Source organism: Lentinula edodes (genome assembly GCF_021015755.1).
Source record: "Lentinula edodes strain Le(Bin) 0899 ss11 chromosome Unknown C8R40scaffold_63, whole genome shotgun sequence".
In the NCBI taxonomy this organism is placed as follows: domain Eukaryota; kingdom Fungi; phylum Basidiomycota; class Agaricomycetes; order Agaricales; family Omphalotaceae; genus Lentinula; species Lentinula edodes.
This window is the reverse complement of record NW_025764369.1, coordinates 145,031-158,698: the sequence shown is the minus strand read 5'-3', so window position 1 is coordinate 158,698 and position 13,668 is coordinate 145,031. Positions and strand designations below refer to the sequence as shown.

The 13,668-nt window shown below is 46.3% G+C and overlaps 5 protein-coding genes across 5 annotated transcripts; 3 read left to right on the top strand and 2 right to left on the bottom strand.

The window, feature by feature from the left end:
* Window positions 1-126: 126 nt before the first annotated feature.
* On the top strand, window positions 127-2,636 carry C8R40DRAFT_1163854 (mid region of cactin-domain-containing protein; the record flags this gene model as incomplete). Its single annotated transcript, XM_046230412.1, has 10 exons — window positions 127-374; window positions 433-988; window positions 1,039-1,131; window positions 1,182-1,415; window positions 1,476-1,769; window positions 1,825-2,123; window positions 2,184-2,223; window positions 2,283-2,452; window positions 2,506-2,566; window positions 2,622-2,636. 10 exons carry the CDS (start codon window positions 127-129, stop codon window positions 2,634-2,636), a joined length of 2,010 nt encoding a protein of 669 aa, XP_046079908.1.
* A 928-nt stretch (window positions 2,637-3,564) lies between these two features.
* Window positions 3,565-4,886, top strand: C8R40DRAFT_807286 (uncharacterized protein). Its single transcript, XM_046236286.1, has 3 exons — window positions 3,565-3,909; window positions 3,963-4,711; window positions 4,772-4,886. Exons 1-2 carry the CDS (start codon window positions 3,698-3,700, stop codon window positions 4,594-4,596), a joined length of 846 nt encoding a protein of 281 aa, XP_046079907.1. The 5' UTR covers window positions 3,565-3,697; the 3' UTR covers window positions 4,597-4,711; window positions 4,772-4,886.
* Window positions 4,801-8,983, top strand: C8R40DRAFT_1133455 (ubiquitin activating enzyme). The gene is made up of 17 exons (XM_046229271.1): window positions 4,801-4,950; window positions 5,007-5,026; window positions 5,073-5,138; window positions 5,189-5,271; window positions 5,319-5,465; window positions 5,519-5,625; window positions 5,676-5,766; window positions 5,815-6,045; window positions 6,096-6,831; window positions 6,890-6,958; window positions 7,010-7,206; window positions 7,262-7,594; window positions 7,647-7,842; window positions 7,896-8,158; window positions 8,205-8,471; window positions 8,527-8,655; window positions 8,717-8,983. Exons 1-17 carry the CDS (start codon window positions 4,874-4,876, stop codon window positions 8,741-8,743), a joined length of 3,039 nt encoding a protein of 1,012 aa, XP_046079906.1. The 5' UTR covers window positions 4,801-4,873; the 3' UTR covers window positions 8,744-8,983.
* A 473-nt stretch (window positions 8,984-9,456) lies between these two features.
* On the bottom strand, window positions 9,457-9,970 carry C8R40DRAFT_807047 (uncharacterized protein). The gene has a single exon (XM_046236285.1). It carries the CDS (start codon window positions 9,877-9,879, stop codon window positions 9,544-9,546), a length of 336 nt encoding a protein of 111 aa, XP_046079905.1. The 5' UTR covers window positions 9,880-9,970; the 3' UTR covers window positions 9,457-9,543.
* A 40-nt stretch (window positions 9,971-10,010) lies between these two features.
* On the bottom strand, window positions 10,011-12,373 carry C8R40DRAFT_1061098 (uncharacterized protein; the record flags this gene model as incomplete). The annotated part of the gene is made up of 3 exons (XM_046225401.1): window positions 10,011-11,067; window positions 11,120-11,443; window positions 11,496-12,373. 3 exons carry the CDS (start codon window positions 12,371-12,373, stop codon window positions 10,011-10,013), a joined length of 2,259 nt encoding a protein of 752 aa, XP_046079904.1.
* Between the last annotated feature and the right edge of the window lie 1,295 nt (window positions 12,374-13,668).

Genomic DNA, 13,668 nt, shown 5'->3' with positions numbered 1-13,668 from the left:
TCTAGGATTCAGGAAAACTGTTCGCTCGTAGGGCTCGTAGTGGAATTCGACAGTGACACATGAGAAAATCAAACGTCAGGTGCGGCCCGAGAATAAGAACTTTCTTCTGAACGCTCACCGTTCGCTATGGGAAGGCACTCTTCTCACTCTATATCGCCTCATAGAAGGTCCAATCGCGATCGCGTCAGGGAGGGGACTGACCGAGACAGGGAGTCGAGAACAGAATATCGAGAAGAAGACCGTAAACGTTACCGCAGCAGAAGCCGTGACCGAGATGAGGTTAAGAAGGACTACACATCTTCAAGGAGAGACAAGGACTCAAGCAAACATAATGAGAGGGATAGAAGCTTTAGTCGAGACCGAGATAAGAAAAGGTATCTTTACTTATTATCCATGTTACCTTCACATCTCAATGTACACTTTATATTTTAGGCGGAAGCGCGACAAGTCGGAGGAGCGTAAAGCTAGGAAAGCAGAAAAGAAACGTATAAAAGAGGAGGAAGAAGCTCGCCAAATCGCCGAACTTAGTGTTTACAGCGCAACCGACAATCCATTTCACGATGTCAACCTTGGCCAACAATTTCGCTGGCACAAGAAGAATGAAAAGGAACGCAAGCAGGGTCTCTCTCTTGCCGAGGCTCAGCGGAAAGACGCTATCCGGAAACAGGAAGCGAAAGAGGAACTGGAACGGTTAAACAAGCGTCGTGCCGAACGAGAGGTGGAACAGAGACTACGAGAGGAAGAGGAGATGAGAATGCAGCGTTTGCAGGAATCTGCCCAAATGTCGGACTGGCTGTCCAAGGAGGGCGACTTCCAATTAGAGCAGGAGCGATCGCGAGCTGCAATCAGGATCAAAGAGAAGAGAGCAAAAGCTGTGGATTTCTTGGCTCTGAATCTCAAGTATGTCACTCTGGATGATGATAGCGAGGACGAAGAAGAGGATGCAGGCCTTGAAATTGATTTGGATGAGCCTTACAACATTCTGGATGTAGGTGACACATGAATTCGACGAGAAACCAATTAATGCATTGATTACAGAACCTGAACAACGAACAAGTCGAAGAACTTCACGATGATATTGAACGATATATGACTTTGGAACAAAACGATACTAATATCAATTTTTGGACGGTATGTATAAGACGGGTCGTTCTTGGATTCTACCTAATCCCTCTTGATAGAACATGATGGTCGTATGCAAGGATCGACTGGACAGTATCAAATCAGGCCAACGAATGGGTATTGAAGCTGCCAAAGTGGTTGAGAACGACATCGCAGCTCTACTTTCAGGAAAAACTTACAATGAGCTTGCCTCGCTCCAGCGTCAGATACAGAATAAACTTACTAGTGGAGAGCCGGTCGATACAGATTATTGGGAAGCTTTACTCAAAAAAATATTGGTATGGAAAGCCAAGGTTTGTATTTTATCTTCCATTCGCTTGTATCTTTGATGCGAGGCCCCCCATTTATCAAAGGCCAATCTGAAGAGTTTGCACGAGGTAGTAGTGCGTAATCGCCTTGAACAATTACGCAAACGTCAAAGAGACGAAGCTCTGCTAGCCCAAGAAGAATTACTGGCAGGGGTCGCCAAAACTGCTTCATCCGGTCCTGTTCCCATCCCAGAACCCACGGTCACATTGGAACCCGAGACGGCTTTGATCGAGCCCTATGATCGTTCTATGAGCCCCACTTTGATCGATATCACCAAGCTACCTACTGAAGAGCGGCAAATTGATATCTTCACTGTAGATGAAGACCGGCGTGCCCTTGTGAGTCTATAAAAAACGGCAAGTTAGTTAATCTTCTTCCTGACCCTCTATCCAGATGAAGCTGCGCAGGACAGTAGCCGCGTCTCGCTTTGTTCCCAAACTTACCCAACCCGAACCGGAAACGCAGGACGAAGAAGCGATTGCCAGTGGTGCGGATATGGCATCTGAGGCTCTTTACCGAGCCGAAGCTGAGCGAGAGCTTGATGAGGAAGAAGAATTGTTCAATATGGAAGAAAATATTGCCAATCCAACCTCATACAACTGGGAAGACAAATACAGGCCACGAAAGCCGCGTTATTTCAACCGTGTTCATACTGGGTATGAATGGAACAAATATAATCAGACGCATTACGAGTGGGTTCCTCTCCTCTGCCTTCTGCAATGCATGTGAAGGATTGACATTGGTCGTAACAGTACGGACAATCCTCCCCCAAAAGTTGTACAAGGATATAAAGTATGTGTTGATAATTCATGGTATCTTTCGGGAATTCACCAGGATTCACCTTCCTGTAGTTCAACGTTTTCTATCCCGACCTCATCGACAAATCCAAGGCACCCACCTATAAAATTGTCAAAGAACCTGGTAACGATGAAACAGTCCTACTGCTTTTCAGCGCAGGTCCTCCTTACGAGGATATTGCATTTCGTATTGTCAACCGTGAATGGGAGTTCTCTCATAAACGGTGCGCTCTTCACATCTTGCATCTACCATACTCTTAATTAACTCCTTTCACAGTGGATTTCGTAGCTCCTTCGATCGAGGCTGTTTATCACTTTGGTTCAATTTCCGTCGTAACGTGCGTATTCGATGTCTACCCTGTTCTTCTCATTGGTTCAATTCGTATCTTCCAGTTCTACCGCAAGTAGAGAGGTCCGTGCATTAGTCACCCAAGTGATTTGACTACATTGAATTGTATGTATGTATGTGATTCTTTACATAATTTCCATTTGACCCTGGAACCACGCGTCTTTAAGCCACAGAACAATGGTCTCTTTTATGCCTCGTTGTCCATCTTGCTTTCTTTCTATAATCAGTATGATGCGCTAAGACCCGTCTTAAACTGGCTGTTCTGTGACGATTCGCTTCGTGGCCTAATACATGGCCACAATGGCCCAAGCTGTGGTTTCGTCTAAATCATGAGCCCTACTTTATAAAGCGCTCCCTCACTGGCTTGCCCTTGCCTACTAACTGCAAATGTCTTGCCTTGAGATTTCATACTCTAGCATTCCCTTGTCGGGTTACCACTCTCAGCATCATATAGAACCTCGAACAAAAATATCCATATTTTCTCTCCTCAATCCTGAGCCTATACAAACATTTCCCGAAGTCGACACACCTTCCGCCGTATCACAGACTCCTCCTTCTCCCGTAACGTCTTACAGAGACTGTAGGGTTCTCGACCTCAGTGGTTATGAACGCAAAGATCACACGCGTAGGATCAGTAAGTCCTACAGGAAATCTCCTTATCCCACTCAACACGAACGTGCCCGTCAAAGCCGTCGCACCTCTGCCCGCCTCGCTGGTACTACCACTATCATAGCCGGTAAACGCCTGGGCGAGTCCTCGAAAGGCGTTTGGATCTCTCTTGATACACACCTGAACAACGCCGAGTTAGAAAGGGAAGCTCGTCGATGCAGAGCTGAATGGCGGAAGGACCAGGCTAAGCGAGTGGAAGCTCCTAGACCTGCTCACCACTCACAACCGGAAATTAAAGCCCTAGCGCTGTGGTTAGCTGATGTTCTGTGTGACACGTTTTTGGACGAGCAAACAGGTTAAGTGATCTGTATCTCCGATATTAAATCGTATCTTACATCTCCTTTCAGAATCTGGGACGTGTGTGTTGAAAGAACTTGGGGCAGAGATTAAATCTCTTTTGAGCTCGTGTATCAACCCATCTACCTCTACCCTCTTTCTCGCTCTATTCTACATGAGAAAGCTATTTTCGGATCACCTTCATCTTCGCGGATATTCCGCTCTTCACCGTGCTCAAGTTCTTTTCAGAGCATTTTGCCTCGCACTCATGTTGGCATTTAAATGGCTTGATGACTATACGCATAGTGTTCGAACCAATGTTGCCGAAACAGACGAGGAGTTCTGGAGACAAAAGCGCGCAAATCCTAAGAAGTATCGAACTTGCTGGTCAGTGTTGATGGTTCACGAAAATTCTACTCAATGCTGAAATTCTGAGTCAGGGCAGACTTCATGTCCATGTCAGTCAGTGAAGTCAAAAGTACTGAGCTTTGCGCTCTAACGTTGCTCGACTGGAATATCTCGGTGTCCACATCAGACTGGTTCTTCTGGCTTGAGGATTTGCGCATCCATACTATTGCGCCATCGGGAAGGTCCATATGCACGATCGTTGCTGCGCTTATTTATACCGCCCAGCTCGAGTTGCAGAGAAAATCTCCTGAGGCCCCGTTCTTGAACCCTTCTCGTCAAAGTTCACCGACCAGGTCTCTGGAGCCCCTACGCCGTTTAGAGAGTGCACTGCTTGTTGGAATTTCTACTGTTTCCTGGACTGTTCCTCCGGATGTCGCTCTGGAAGAAAGTCCAGTAGGGATCACAGATTCTGAACTTTGTCCCACGGTGGTCGTTACTTCTGCTCCTGTCCAGCTAAATCCCTGGCAGACATACCAGTTGAGTGCTTTAGAAGATTGCCTCCCCCCGTCCCCCCTATCGCAGAATCCCTACTATTGCCCAGCCGATTTCAATTCTATCCTTCCCTCTGCGCAGAACTCGATGCTACCTTCACATAATTCTACTTCAACGCCCATCTTTCTCGATCCTTGGCGTGTTTATGATTTCAAAAGTTCAGTGTATCTGTAATCTAGCTACTGTACATGTAAAAACAATCCTTTGATACCCTTAGCCCATTACCATAAACAAGCATCCGACCAATGTCGGAGCACCGGAAACGAGTTCGGGGGTGCTCGAATGTAATGTATGTGATGTTATTTCGATGGTGTTCGATTGACCAACGAGTGACTTGTGAGTGACTAAGGCTCACGTGTGATAGCGCAAAAGGATGTCGCAAAGGCTTCTTTCTCTCCTTACATCCACCGTCAATACTTACTCACTATACTATCTAACGAATTCGACAACCATGAGCAATCTGCCTCTTTCCGCGAATATGGACGTTGACGAAACGGCCATCGATGAAGGTTTATACTCACGTCAACTGTACGTCGATTTTTTGGTGAACTTATGTGCTCGATCTGATTATCCAACGTCTTCAGCTACGTGCTGGGGCACGAAGGTATGCTTCTGGTACTTGCATGAGTCGGGTCTAACCCTTGATCTAGCTATGAAAAGAATGGCAGTCTCAAATGTTCTAATAATCGGAATGCAGGGTCTAGGTGTCGAAATAGGTCGCGTCTTCCAACACATCCTATATCGCAAGCTACTCATCTTATTACAGCAAAGGACCTTGTTCTTGCCGGTGTCAAGTCTGTCACTGTATACGATCCAGAGCCGGTCAAGATTGAGGATCTGAGTTCTCAGGTCAGAATGAGGTCTAATGTGACGCGATCGAACTCACGGTCTTTCAGTTTTTCTTACGCGAAGAAGATGTAGGTAGACCCCGTGCAGAAGTCACAGTTCCTCGATTGGCAGAATTGAACGCGTATGTGCCGGTGCGCAACCTTGGAGGACAAGCGGGGCAGGAAATCACTGTAGATCTTGTGAGGGGTTTCCAGGTACGTTCAATATGTCAAAGCGCAAGTGATGTGGCCTACCTCTGGCTTTGTAGGTGGTCGTTGTGTGCAATGCACCATACGCCAAGCAGCTCGAAATAAACGACTGGACTCATCAGAATAATGTGCCTTTCATTGCCACTGAAACACGCGGTCTGTTTGGGTAAGCTTGTTCAAAATTGTTCCTTTGTGTGACGTAGTAAAAATTTCTAGCTATGTTTTCAATGATTTCGGCGCCAAGTTTACCTGTGTCGATCCGACTGGAGAGCAGCCTTTGTCAGGTATGATCGTGTCCATTGACAAGGTTCGTCGTTAATTTCATGCATGATTGCTCGGTCTAACTTCAATTTAGGACCAAGAAGGAATTGTTACATGCCTTGACGAAACACGACACGGTCTTGAGGATGGTGATTTTGTGACGTTCTCAGAAGTGCAAGGAATGACAGAACTCAATGGTTGCGAGCCACGCAAGATCTCAGTCAAGGGTCCCTACACGTTCGCAATTGGTGATACAACGGGACTCGGAGACTATGTACGAGGCGGCGTCTTCACTCAAGTCAAAATGCCTAAAATCATTGAATTTGTGCGCCTTACACTTGACAATACGTTTCTTTCATTGACTCCGCATTCCAGAAATCGCTTAGGGAGTCTCTTCAATCCCCAGAATTCTTTATCACCGACTTTGCCAAATTTGACCGTCCTAGTACGCTTCACGCAGGTTTCCAGGCGCTTTCTGAGTTTCACGCTCAACATAAACGGTTCCCCAAACCTCGTAATGCGCATGACGCTGACGCAGTTGTAGCTATTGCGAAGAAACTTAACGCTGACGCTGACGAAAATATTGTTACTCAACTTGCCTTTCAGGCGACTGGCGACCTTTCACCAGTAATTGCGGTCATTGGTGCATTTGTAGCACAAGAGGCTCTCAAGGCATGCTCTGCAAAATTCCACCCCATGCAGCAGCACATGTATTTTGATTCCCTCGAATCGCTTCCCGACGTCCTCCCCTCAGAAGCCGAATGTCAGCCTACCGGTTCCCGTTACGATGGACAGGTCGCTGTCTTTGGTAAGACTTTCCAGGAGAAGATCTCCAACCATCGTCAGTTTTTGGTTGGCTCCGGTGCTATCGGTTGCGAGATGCTAAAAAATTGGAGCATGATGGGACTCGCAAGTGGACCTAAAGGGGCGATACAAGTTACTGATCTTGATACCATTGAGAAGAGTAATCTCAACAGACAATTCTTGTTCAGACCGAAGGATCTTGGTCGGTTCAAGGCTGAAGTCGCAGCTACGGTAGTTTCAGACATGAACAAGGATTTAGCTGGGAAAATAACGACAAGGCAAGACGCAGTGGGACCTGACACAGAAGGTGCAATTTCCCCTAAACTCCCAGTCATAGATTCAAATAATTGTTTACCTTCTTATAGACATTTATAATGAGGATTTCTTCAACAACGTCGACGGCGTTACAAATGCTTTAGACAATGTCAAAGCCCGTAAGTTTCACGCACCGATCTCGAGCACAACCTTCTGAAATCCCCGTTCAGGTCTATACATGGATCAACGATGTGTTTTCTATGAAAAACCCTTAATAGACTCTGGCACTCTTGGAACAAAAGGCAACGTTCAAGTCGTGGTTCCACACCTAACGGAATCCTATGCCTCCTCGCAAGACCCCCCGGAGAAAGAAACACCTTCTTGCACAATCAAAAACTTTCCCAATGCCATCGCCCACACCATTGAGGTATGTGAGATCTGTTACCGTCCTGCTTATGATTGGTTGAACTGATCTTATGCAGTGGAGTCGAACTGCATTTGATGACCTTTTTGTGAGGCCTGCTCAGGCTGTCAACTCTTTCCTCTCTGAGCCCGACTATCTTGAAAAGACTCTCAAATATTCTGGACAACAGAAGGAGCAAATAGAGCAGCTTGTTTCGTTTCTGGTTACGAACAAGCCTTTGACCTTTGAAGAGTGCATTGTCTGGGCTCGCTTACAGTTTGAGGAGAAATATAACAATGAAATTCGACAATTGCTGTTCAGTTTACCAAAGGATGCTGTTGCAAGCAATGGTCAACCATTCTGGAGTGGGCCCAAACGAGCACCAGATCCTATCATCTTCAATTCGAACGACGTATGTGCTGAACCCGTATATATCTAAATCGTGATTTCTAAAATCTCTCTAGCCGCTTCACCTTTCTTATATCATTGCAGCTGCGAATCTCCATGCTTACAACTACGGTCTCAAGGGCGAGACAGACTCCAATGTCTACCGAAAAGTAGCAGACTCTGTCATCGTCCCTGAGTTCACTCCAAAAAGTGGTGTAAAGGTCCAGATCAACGACAATGACCCCGTTGCACAGAACGAAACTTCTGAGAGCGGTATGTCTTCCCTATTCTATGTCCTCGTTTATAAATTTCATTCTCTTGTTTAGACCATCTTGCGGAACTCACTGCCAAGCTTCCCGTACCATCCTCTTTGGCTGGGTACCGCCTAAATCCAGTGGAATTCGAGAAAGACGATGACACGAATCATCATATTGACTTTATTACTGCCGCCTCTAATCTTCGGGCTACAAATTACAGTATAAATCTTGCGGACAGACATACAACAAAGCAGATTGCTGGAAAGATTATTCCTGCTATTGCGACCACCACCTCACTGGTAACTGGTCTTGCCTGCCTCGAGCTTTACAAGGTGTGTACTTTTATCATCTTCCCGCTATACATAATCATTCTTGTAGATCATTGACGGCAAAAGGAAACTTGAGAGTTACAAGAACGGATTTGTGAACATTGCTCTACCATTTTTTGGATTCTCAGAGCCTATTGCGGCTCCCAAACACAAGTATGGAGCCACTGAGTGGACACTTTGGGACCGTTTCACGTTCAAGAGCGACCCGACACTAAAGGAGATTATCGATTGGTTCCATAGTGAACACAAGCTCGACGTTGCAATGGTAAGTTCAGGCGTGAGCATGCTCTGGAGCTCATTTGTTGGAAAGAAGAAGGTATGCATAGCCAAGTACACTCGAACCTCGATGGCCTAACCATAATATTTGATAGAGCGAGGAGCGTTTGCCGATGAAGTTCAGCAAACTTGTTGAACATGTTAGTAGGAAACCCGTCTCTCCTCACATCAAAACCCTCACCGTCGAGGTCATGGTCATGGATGAGGAAGGGGAAGATGTTGAGGTAAAAAATTGACATCCTTCATTTGTTCACACTGGGGGGTAGGCTTACCATCTTTTTGCAGGTTCCTTTCATCATTGTCGGCATCTGAGGATATCTATGTAAACCACTTTCTTTTGTATAATTAGACTTCCAGGACACTGAATTCGTAACTATAAGAAGCAGTCTGCCTCAGTCTGACGGGAAGTCGTGAATGAAGTCAAATTTCATTTGCGTCGTGTTGACGTGCCAGCCTGCACCTGCATTTTTCATACATACCTTAATAGATATTGATCCTGTCTCAAAATAACTCAAAATACATACTTGAGACTCTGTTGGACGTCGTGCAATGCCACTAGCCTAAGGGGGAAGTGAGCAGGACATTAGGAACATTAGCAATGCACTTTTTGTGGGTAGATAGATTGAGATCAATAAAAGTCCAAAGGGTGCCTCAGAGAGATGGGGTATGGACCAGTGTAATAGGACATTCACAGTAGTTCCGTTGAATGGGTCTAAAGGTAGTTGGAAATGGTCGAATAAAAGTCCTCCTGTATTATATACATGTCATGTCTATTTCAGTGAAGTTTCGACCGGTCTCAACGCTTGTTTACAAGAGATCGCTTGCAGTATACTTTGATAGCGGAGTAGAAGGAACGAAATGTCATGTAAGCGGATCGATAGCAACTGGTATGGAACTAAAGGGAAAGTTAGTACCGGGTTGGTACCCTCGAGGGTGAACTATCACTATCAACATCGTACAATGCGTACAGTTAAACAAGAACAAAGCGACAGTAGAGCGAACGAGATAGTAAGTGTTTTGTATGTTCTTTTTTGTTTCCAGAATGTCCCCAGGTAAAATCGTGAAATAGGGGATTATGTTTCGAAGAAGTTATCCGAATGATAAAAAGCCCATCATGACCACATTAGAATGGAATAAATACCAGGAGGTAGAGTGGGGCAGAACTGGAATGGGAAGATTAGAGGAAGAAAACAAAAGCGTCTTGTGAGATTATGTCGGGCTTTCACTGCTAGAGAGCCTCTGCATAATACTCCCGGCTTCACCGAGGCAATATCAGAGGGAAGATGTGAAGTGACCATCAGAAGACAAACAAACAGTACAAAGAAACAAACATAAGGGAATTGCCAATGGGTGATGATGAAGTCAGTATAACACAAAAGGTCGATTCGAATGGGAGACACAAATACACACCACCGAGGGGCGAGCAGAAATAGATCACCAAGACGCATTATGGCCACTAGGGGCCCGAACGAGAATTATGATATCGGAAATGGTGCTAAGACGAGGTCTAGAAGGAGCTGAAAATGCTGATGCTCCTGTTGAGCAGAGAGAGAAAGACGAATATGTACGGCGTTCAAATTCAAGTTCTCAACCAAGTGGATTGGTAGGTGACAGAGGGATGCGGCGCGAATGCCGGAGGGCCATAAGAGTGACGACCCGACAATCCCCAAGTCATATCTACATCTGCTTGTACAGGTGGCAACTCGTTGGGAGTCATGCGAAGGTCGCAGCACCTGTATTCAAATTGGGACTGTGAATATGAACGCGTATGATTATACGATTGTGATGTATCCTGGTCATGAGAGTAAGACTGCGAGCGGGAATGTGGCAATGCAAAGGGGAGCAGCAGCGGGGGAGGACAGGAATTAAACACTGAGTGCGCAGGATGCTGATGAGAAGTAAATTCAAGAAAATGCCCTGTTGTCGGTAGAGGTTTGGCAGTAGCAAAATGAACATTAGGAAGCCAAGGCTGAGACACATAGTTGAGTTCATGAGTTGACTGATACTGTGGAAGGCCCTGGTACGATGTTACGGGTACAAAAACACCAGGTGTCGGTTGCACCGCAAGGTAGCGTCCATGCGGACGATTGCTATCTCTGAGTATCGGTTCATCACCTGCAGGGCTCCACCTAGCAGGGGGAGGGAGCAGTTTTTCTGCAGATTTGTTGGTTTCCCAAATTTGGCGTTGGATAGTGAATGAATTTTCTATGCCGTGCGGGGCACCTGCTTCACTGACTCGTCGTTTTGGCATGTACTCCTCCCTCAAAGGGCCGTCCTCATCTAAGTCGATTTCAAGTACGTTGGCTTTGTGAGCCTGCTCTTTTTCCTGCTTCTCTCTGCGGCGCTCTTCGAGTCCAAGAAAGACAGCTCTGGGTTGCGGAGAGTCCGAATCGCAAGCCTTCGGCGCGTTGATGATCTCCTCAAGGGTAAGTTTGATTATGAGGTGTGGATTGGCGGAAGGACGAGATATGGGCTGAGGATGGGAAGGCGACGACAGAGAAAGATGATAGGACATGACGTGCAAAAGCCAATCAGACCAGTCAGCAGTGGAAATCGAAAGGTCGTAGGCGAATATATCAAGCGCTCGTGATTCCAATTCATTCAAGATTTTGATTGGGACGTTCGAGATGCTATGCCTTAGAATGGAACATGAATAAAAACCAAAAGAAACCGCAGAAATAAGCGTACCAAGTCTTGTTTGAGAACGTGTGATCGTCCAGCCATTTGTTGGCTAGCATGCACCCAAGGACAATTAATCGGAAAGGGGCGGTATTGTCCGTCACGTCTTGAGTAAGCCCGTGATTTTCACCAAGCAATACCATCCTAAAACGCAGTTCCTTCGTCTGATCGGCGGTCATACTTACTGTTCCGAAGGACACTGGTAATCTGACGATATACCACAGAGCAAGGAATATGGCTGACGGTTGAAGCAAGGTGGAAAGCAACAGTGAATGAATCGAAGTAGCGAGATAGCTCGGGGGAGCCACAGCATAAGCCTTGGGAGTGACAAGTCTGGTATAACATCAGTGAAACAAAAGGAAGAAGGATCAACAGTGATACTGACCTAACTTTAGCAATGGACGAGGGGATATTCGTGCCGGTAGTGCATGCTTTCCATACAAAATTAGCGATCCATTCAGAAAGAGGCTCGGAAAGCTTCCGATAGCCTGACGTAGCAGTGGGAGTCACCAATTCCGGAGCCGGGACAGACACTGGTAAGTCAGTAAAGGGCTGTGCAGCAGGATGCGAGCGATAGCATTGCAACTGACAAGTATCCTTCGCAGCGCCAGCAAGGGATGCATTGGAAACGTAAGAGCAGCTGAGAGCTGCCGATGTAGAGCTGACTGCTCGGTCGACGAAATCTCCAAAGGGAGTGACGGGCTCAATGGGACTAGAAGACACCTCATGTACGCTCCGGGATTCAGGAGAATCGTCTTCGAAAATGGGGGTGAATGCACTGCGATCTTGGTGGTCGTAGACATCTATCTCCATATTTGTGGCAATGGAACAGGCCTTATCGTTTGCACGCATGCCCGCAGTATCAAAGGGACCATGAGGTACCATTTCGATACTTGTTGCAGCGCCCTTAATGGTCGGCGCAATAGCACTAGGTTGAATATAGAAGGGCGGAGGGCACGCTTTAGCGCGAGATCCTTTAATAGCTGACGCGTTGTCCGCGGCAGCTAACCCTGTCTGAAAATCCTGTTCTGCAAAGGGATGAGAGTCATCCTCCCAGATTCTACGGGGCTTACTTCTCCTCCAAGAAGGCAAAGAGTTAATCCACTGCTCTCGAGTACCGAACGAGGGCGGAGGCCCAGTCGGTGACACAGGCAGAATGCCAGTCAAGTCCTGGAAAGAGTGATTGACGCCGTCGTCAGAGCAGTGTTGTTTGATGACGAGATGAGCGGGTTGTTTGGAATGATGAGGAACTGGAACTGGCATCTGCAAAGATTGAACAGACCAAGAAAACGACCTGGCTACACGAAACGACGTGAAGATGGTCGCTGACTCAGGTGTATTGTTCGTCGATTCTTCGGGGCAGAAGAGCCGAAAGGTCGTGATAGAAAGGTCGTAAAGATAGAAAAAACGAGCAGAGACCGGGATAGGGTAGACTGGAGAGACTACAAGTACTGGCTGACGCACAACAAAGGCGTGCCTTTTTGGAGAATCCGCTGTAGGAAAAAGTCGGTTACCGCTGGTCGCCTTGGAGCCACAGGCCGAAGATGATTATATTGCGACAGACAGCGAGATAAGGCAGCTCTTCTTCGACCAGGCCTAACTTTGAAGGGCGTTGGAAGTAGAAGAAGTGACCTGACAGAACTACTGACTGGTCTATCCGCCTTGCGTAGGGAGGGACGGAAAATAAGAAGCTAAGCCTATGCTCCCAATACTTTTTTTTTAGCATCACGTAAGCTCCCACGATCCCAAGCCGAAAATGACTCTCAACGTTGTATTACTTGTAATCGGAGAATGTCTTGTTTGAAACGTTTGTTACTACTTCATTGGAGTCCAAATCACTTTTTTGTCTCCTTTCGTCTCCCAAGTACAGAAAGTGGACAAACTCATCGGAAGATACATTGACCTGAGGCCCTTACCTTATCACATTTCTCTTTTGAAGGATCGATTGAATCTTCTGGTAACTTTGACTTTTCCTTCTCATCGATGAGATAATGTCCATGTATCTCAAATCGATGAGAGGTTCCTTCCCCATTTATGATGGATCATCTCTCATCTTTGATTCCCAAACATTACAAGATGCACTCATGCTCATCGCATCGCATGAAAGCGCAGTACTGGTTGTGCGCAGTCACATGCGGCCTCTGCGGCTCTTTGCGGGAAGGACGACGTTCCATCAGGTTCAATCGTCTCCAATGTACGGTGATATTACGATATCTAATAATACTTATGATGCTGCCGTGCACCCGAGTCTTCCGACTCTGGCCTCTGGGATACAATCTCACAGCCGACGTAGATCCATTGGAAACTTGAGAAAGACAAGATGGAATAAGATGGAATATCTATAACTTCAAGTTATAAGTGTCATTACCTGTGGCATCCGGTTTAAATATTCTCTTTCCCCTCCGGTGCCGCATTCATTATAGTTTTAATATAATGATTTCCATCGACTCAGGACCTGGGAAAAGCTGCTCGTCATGTTTATGTACTCTTGCCTTTTGGTCCATGCTCATTCTAAAATTGTAAAAGGTCTACTAGTAACTACTAGTAATCAGGAACAA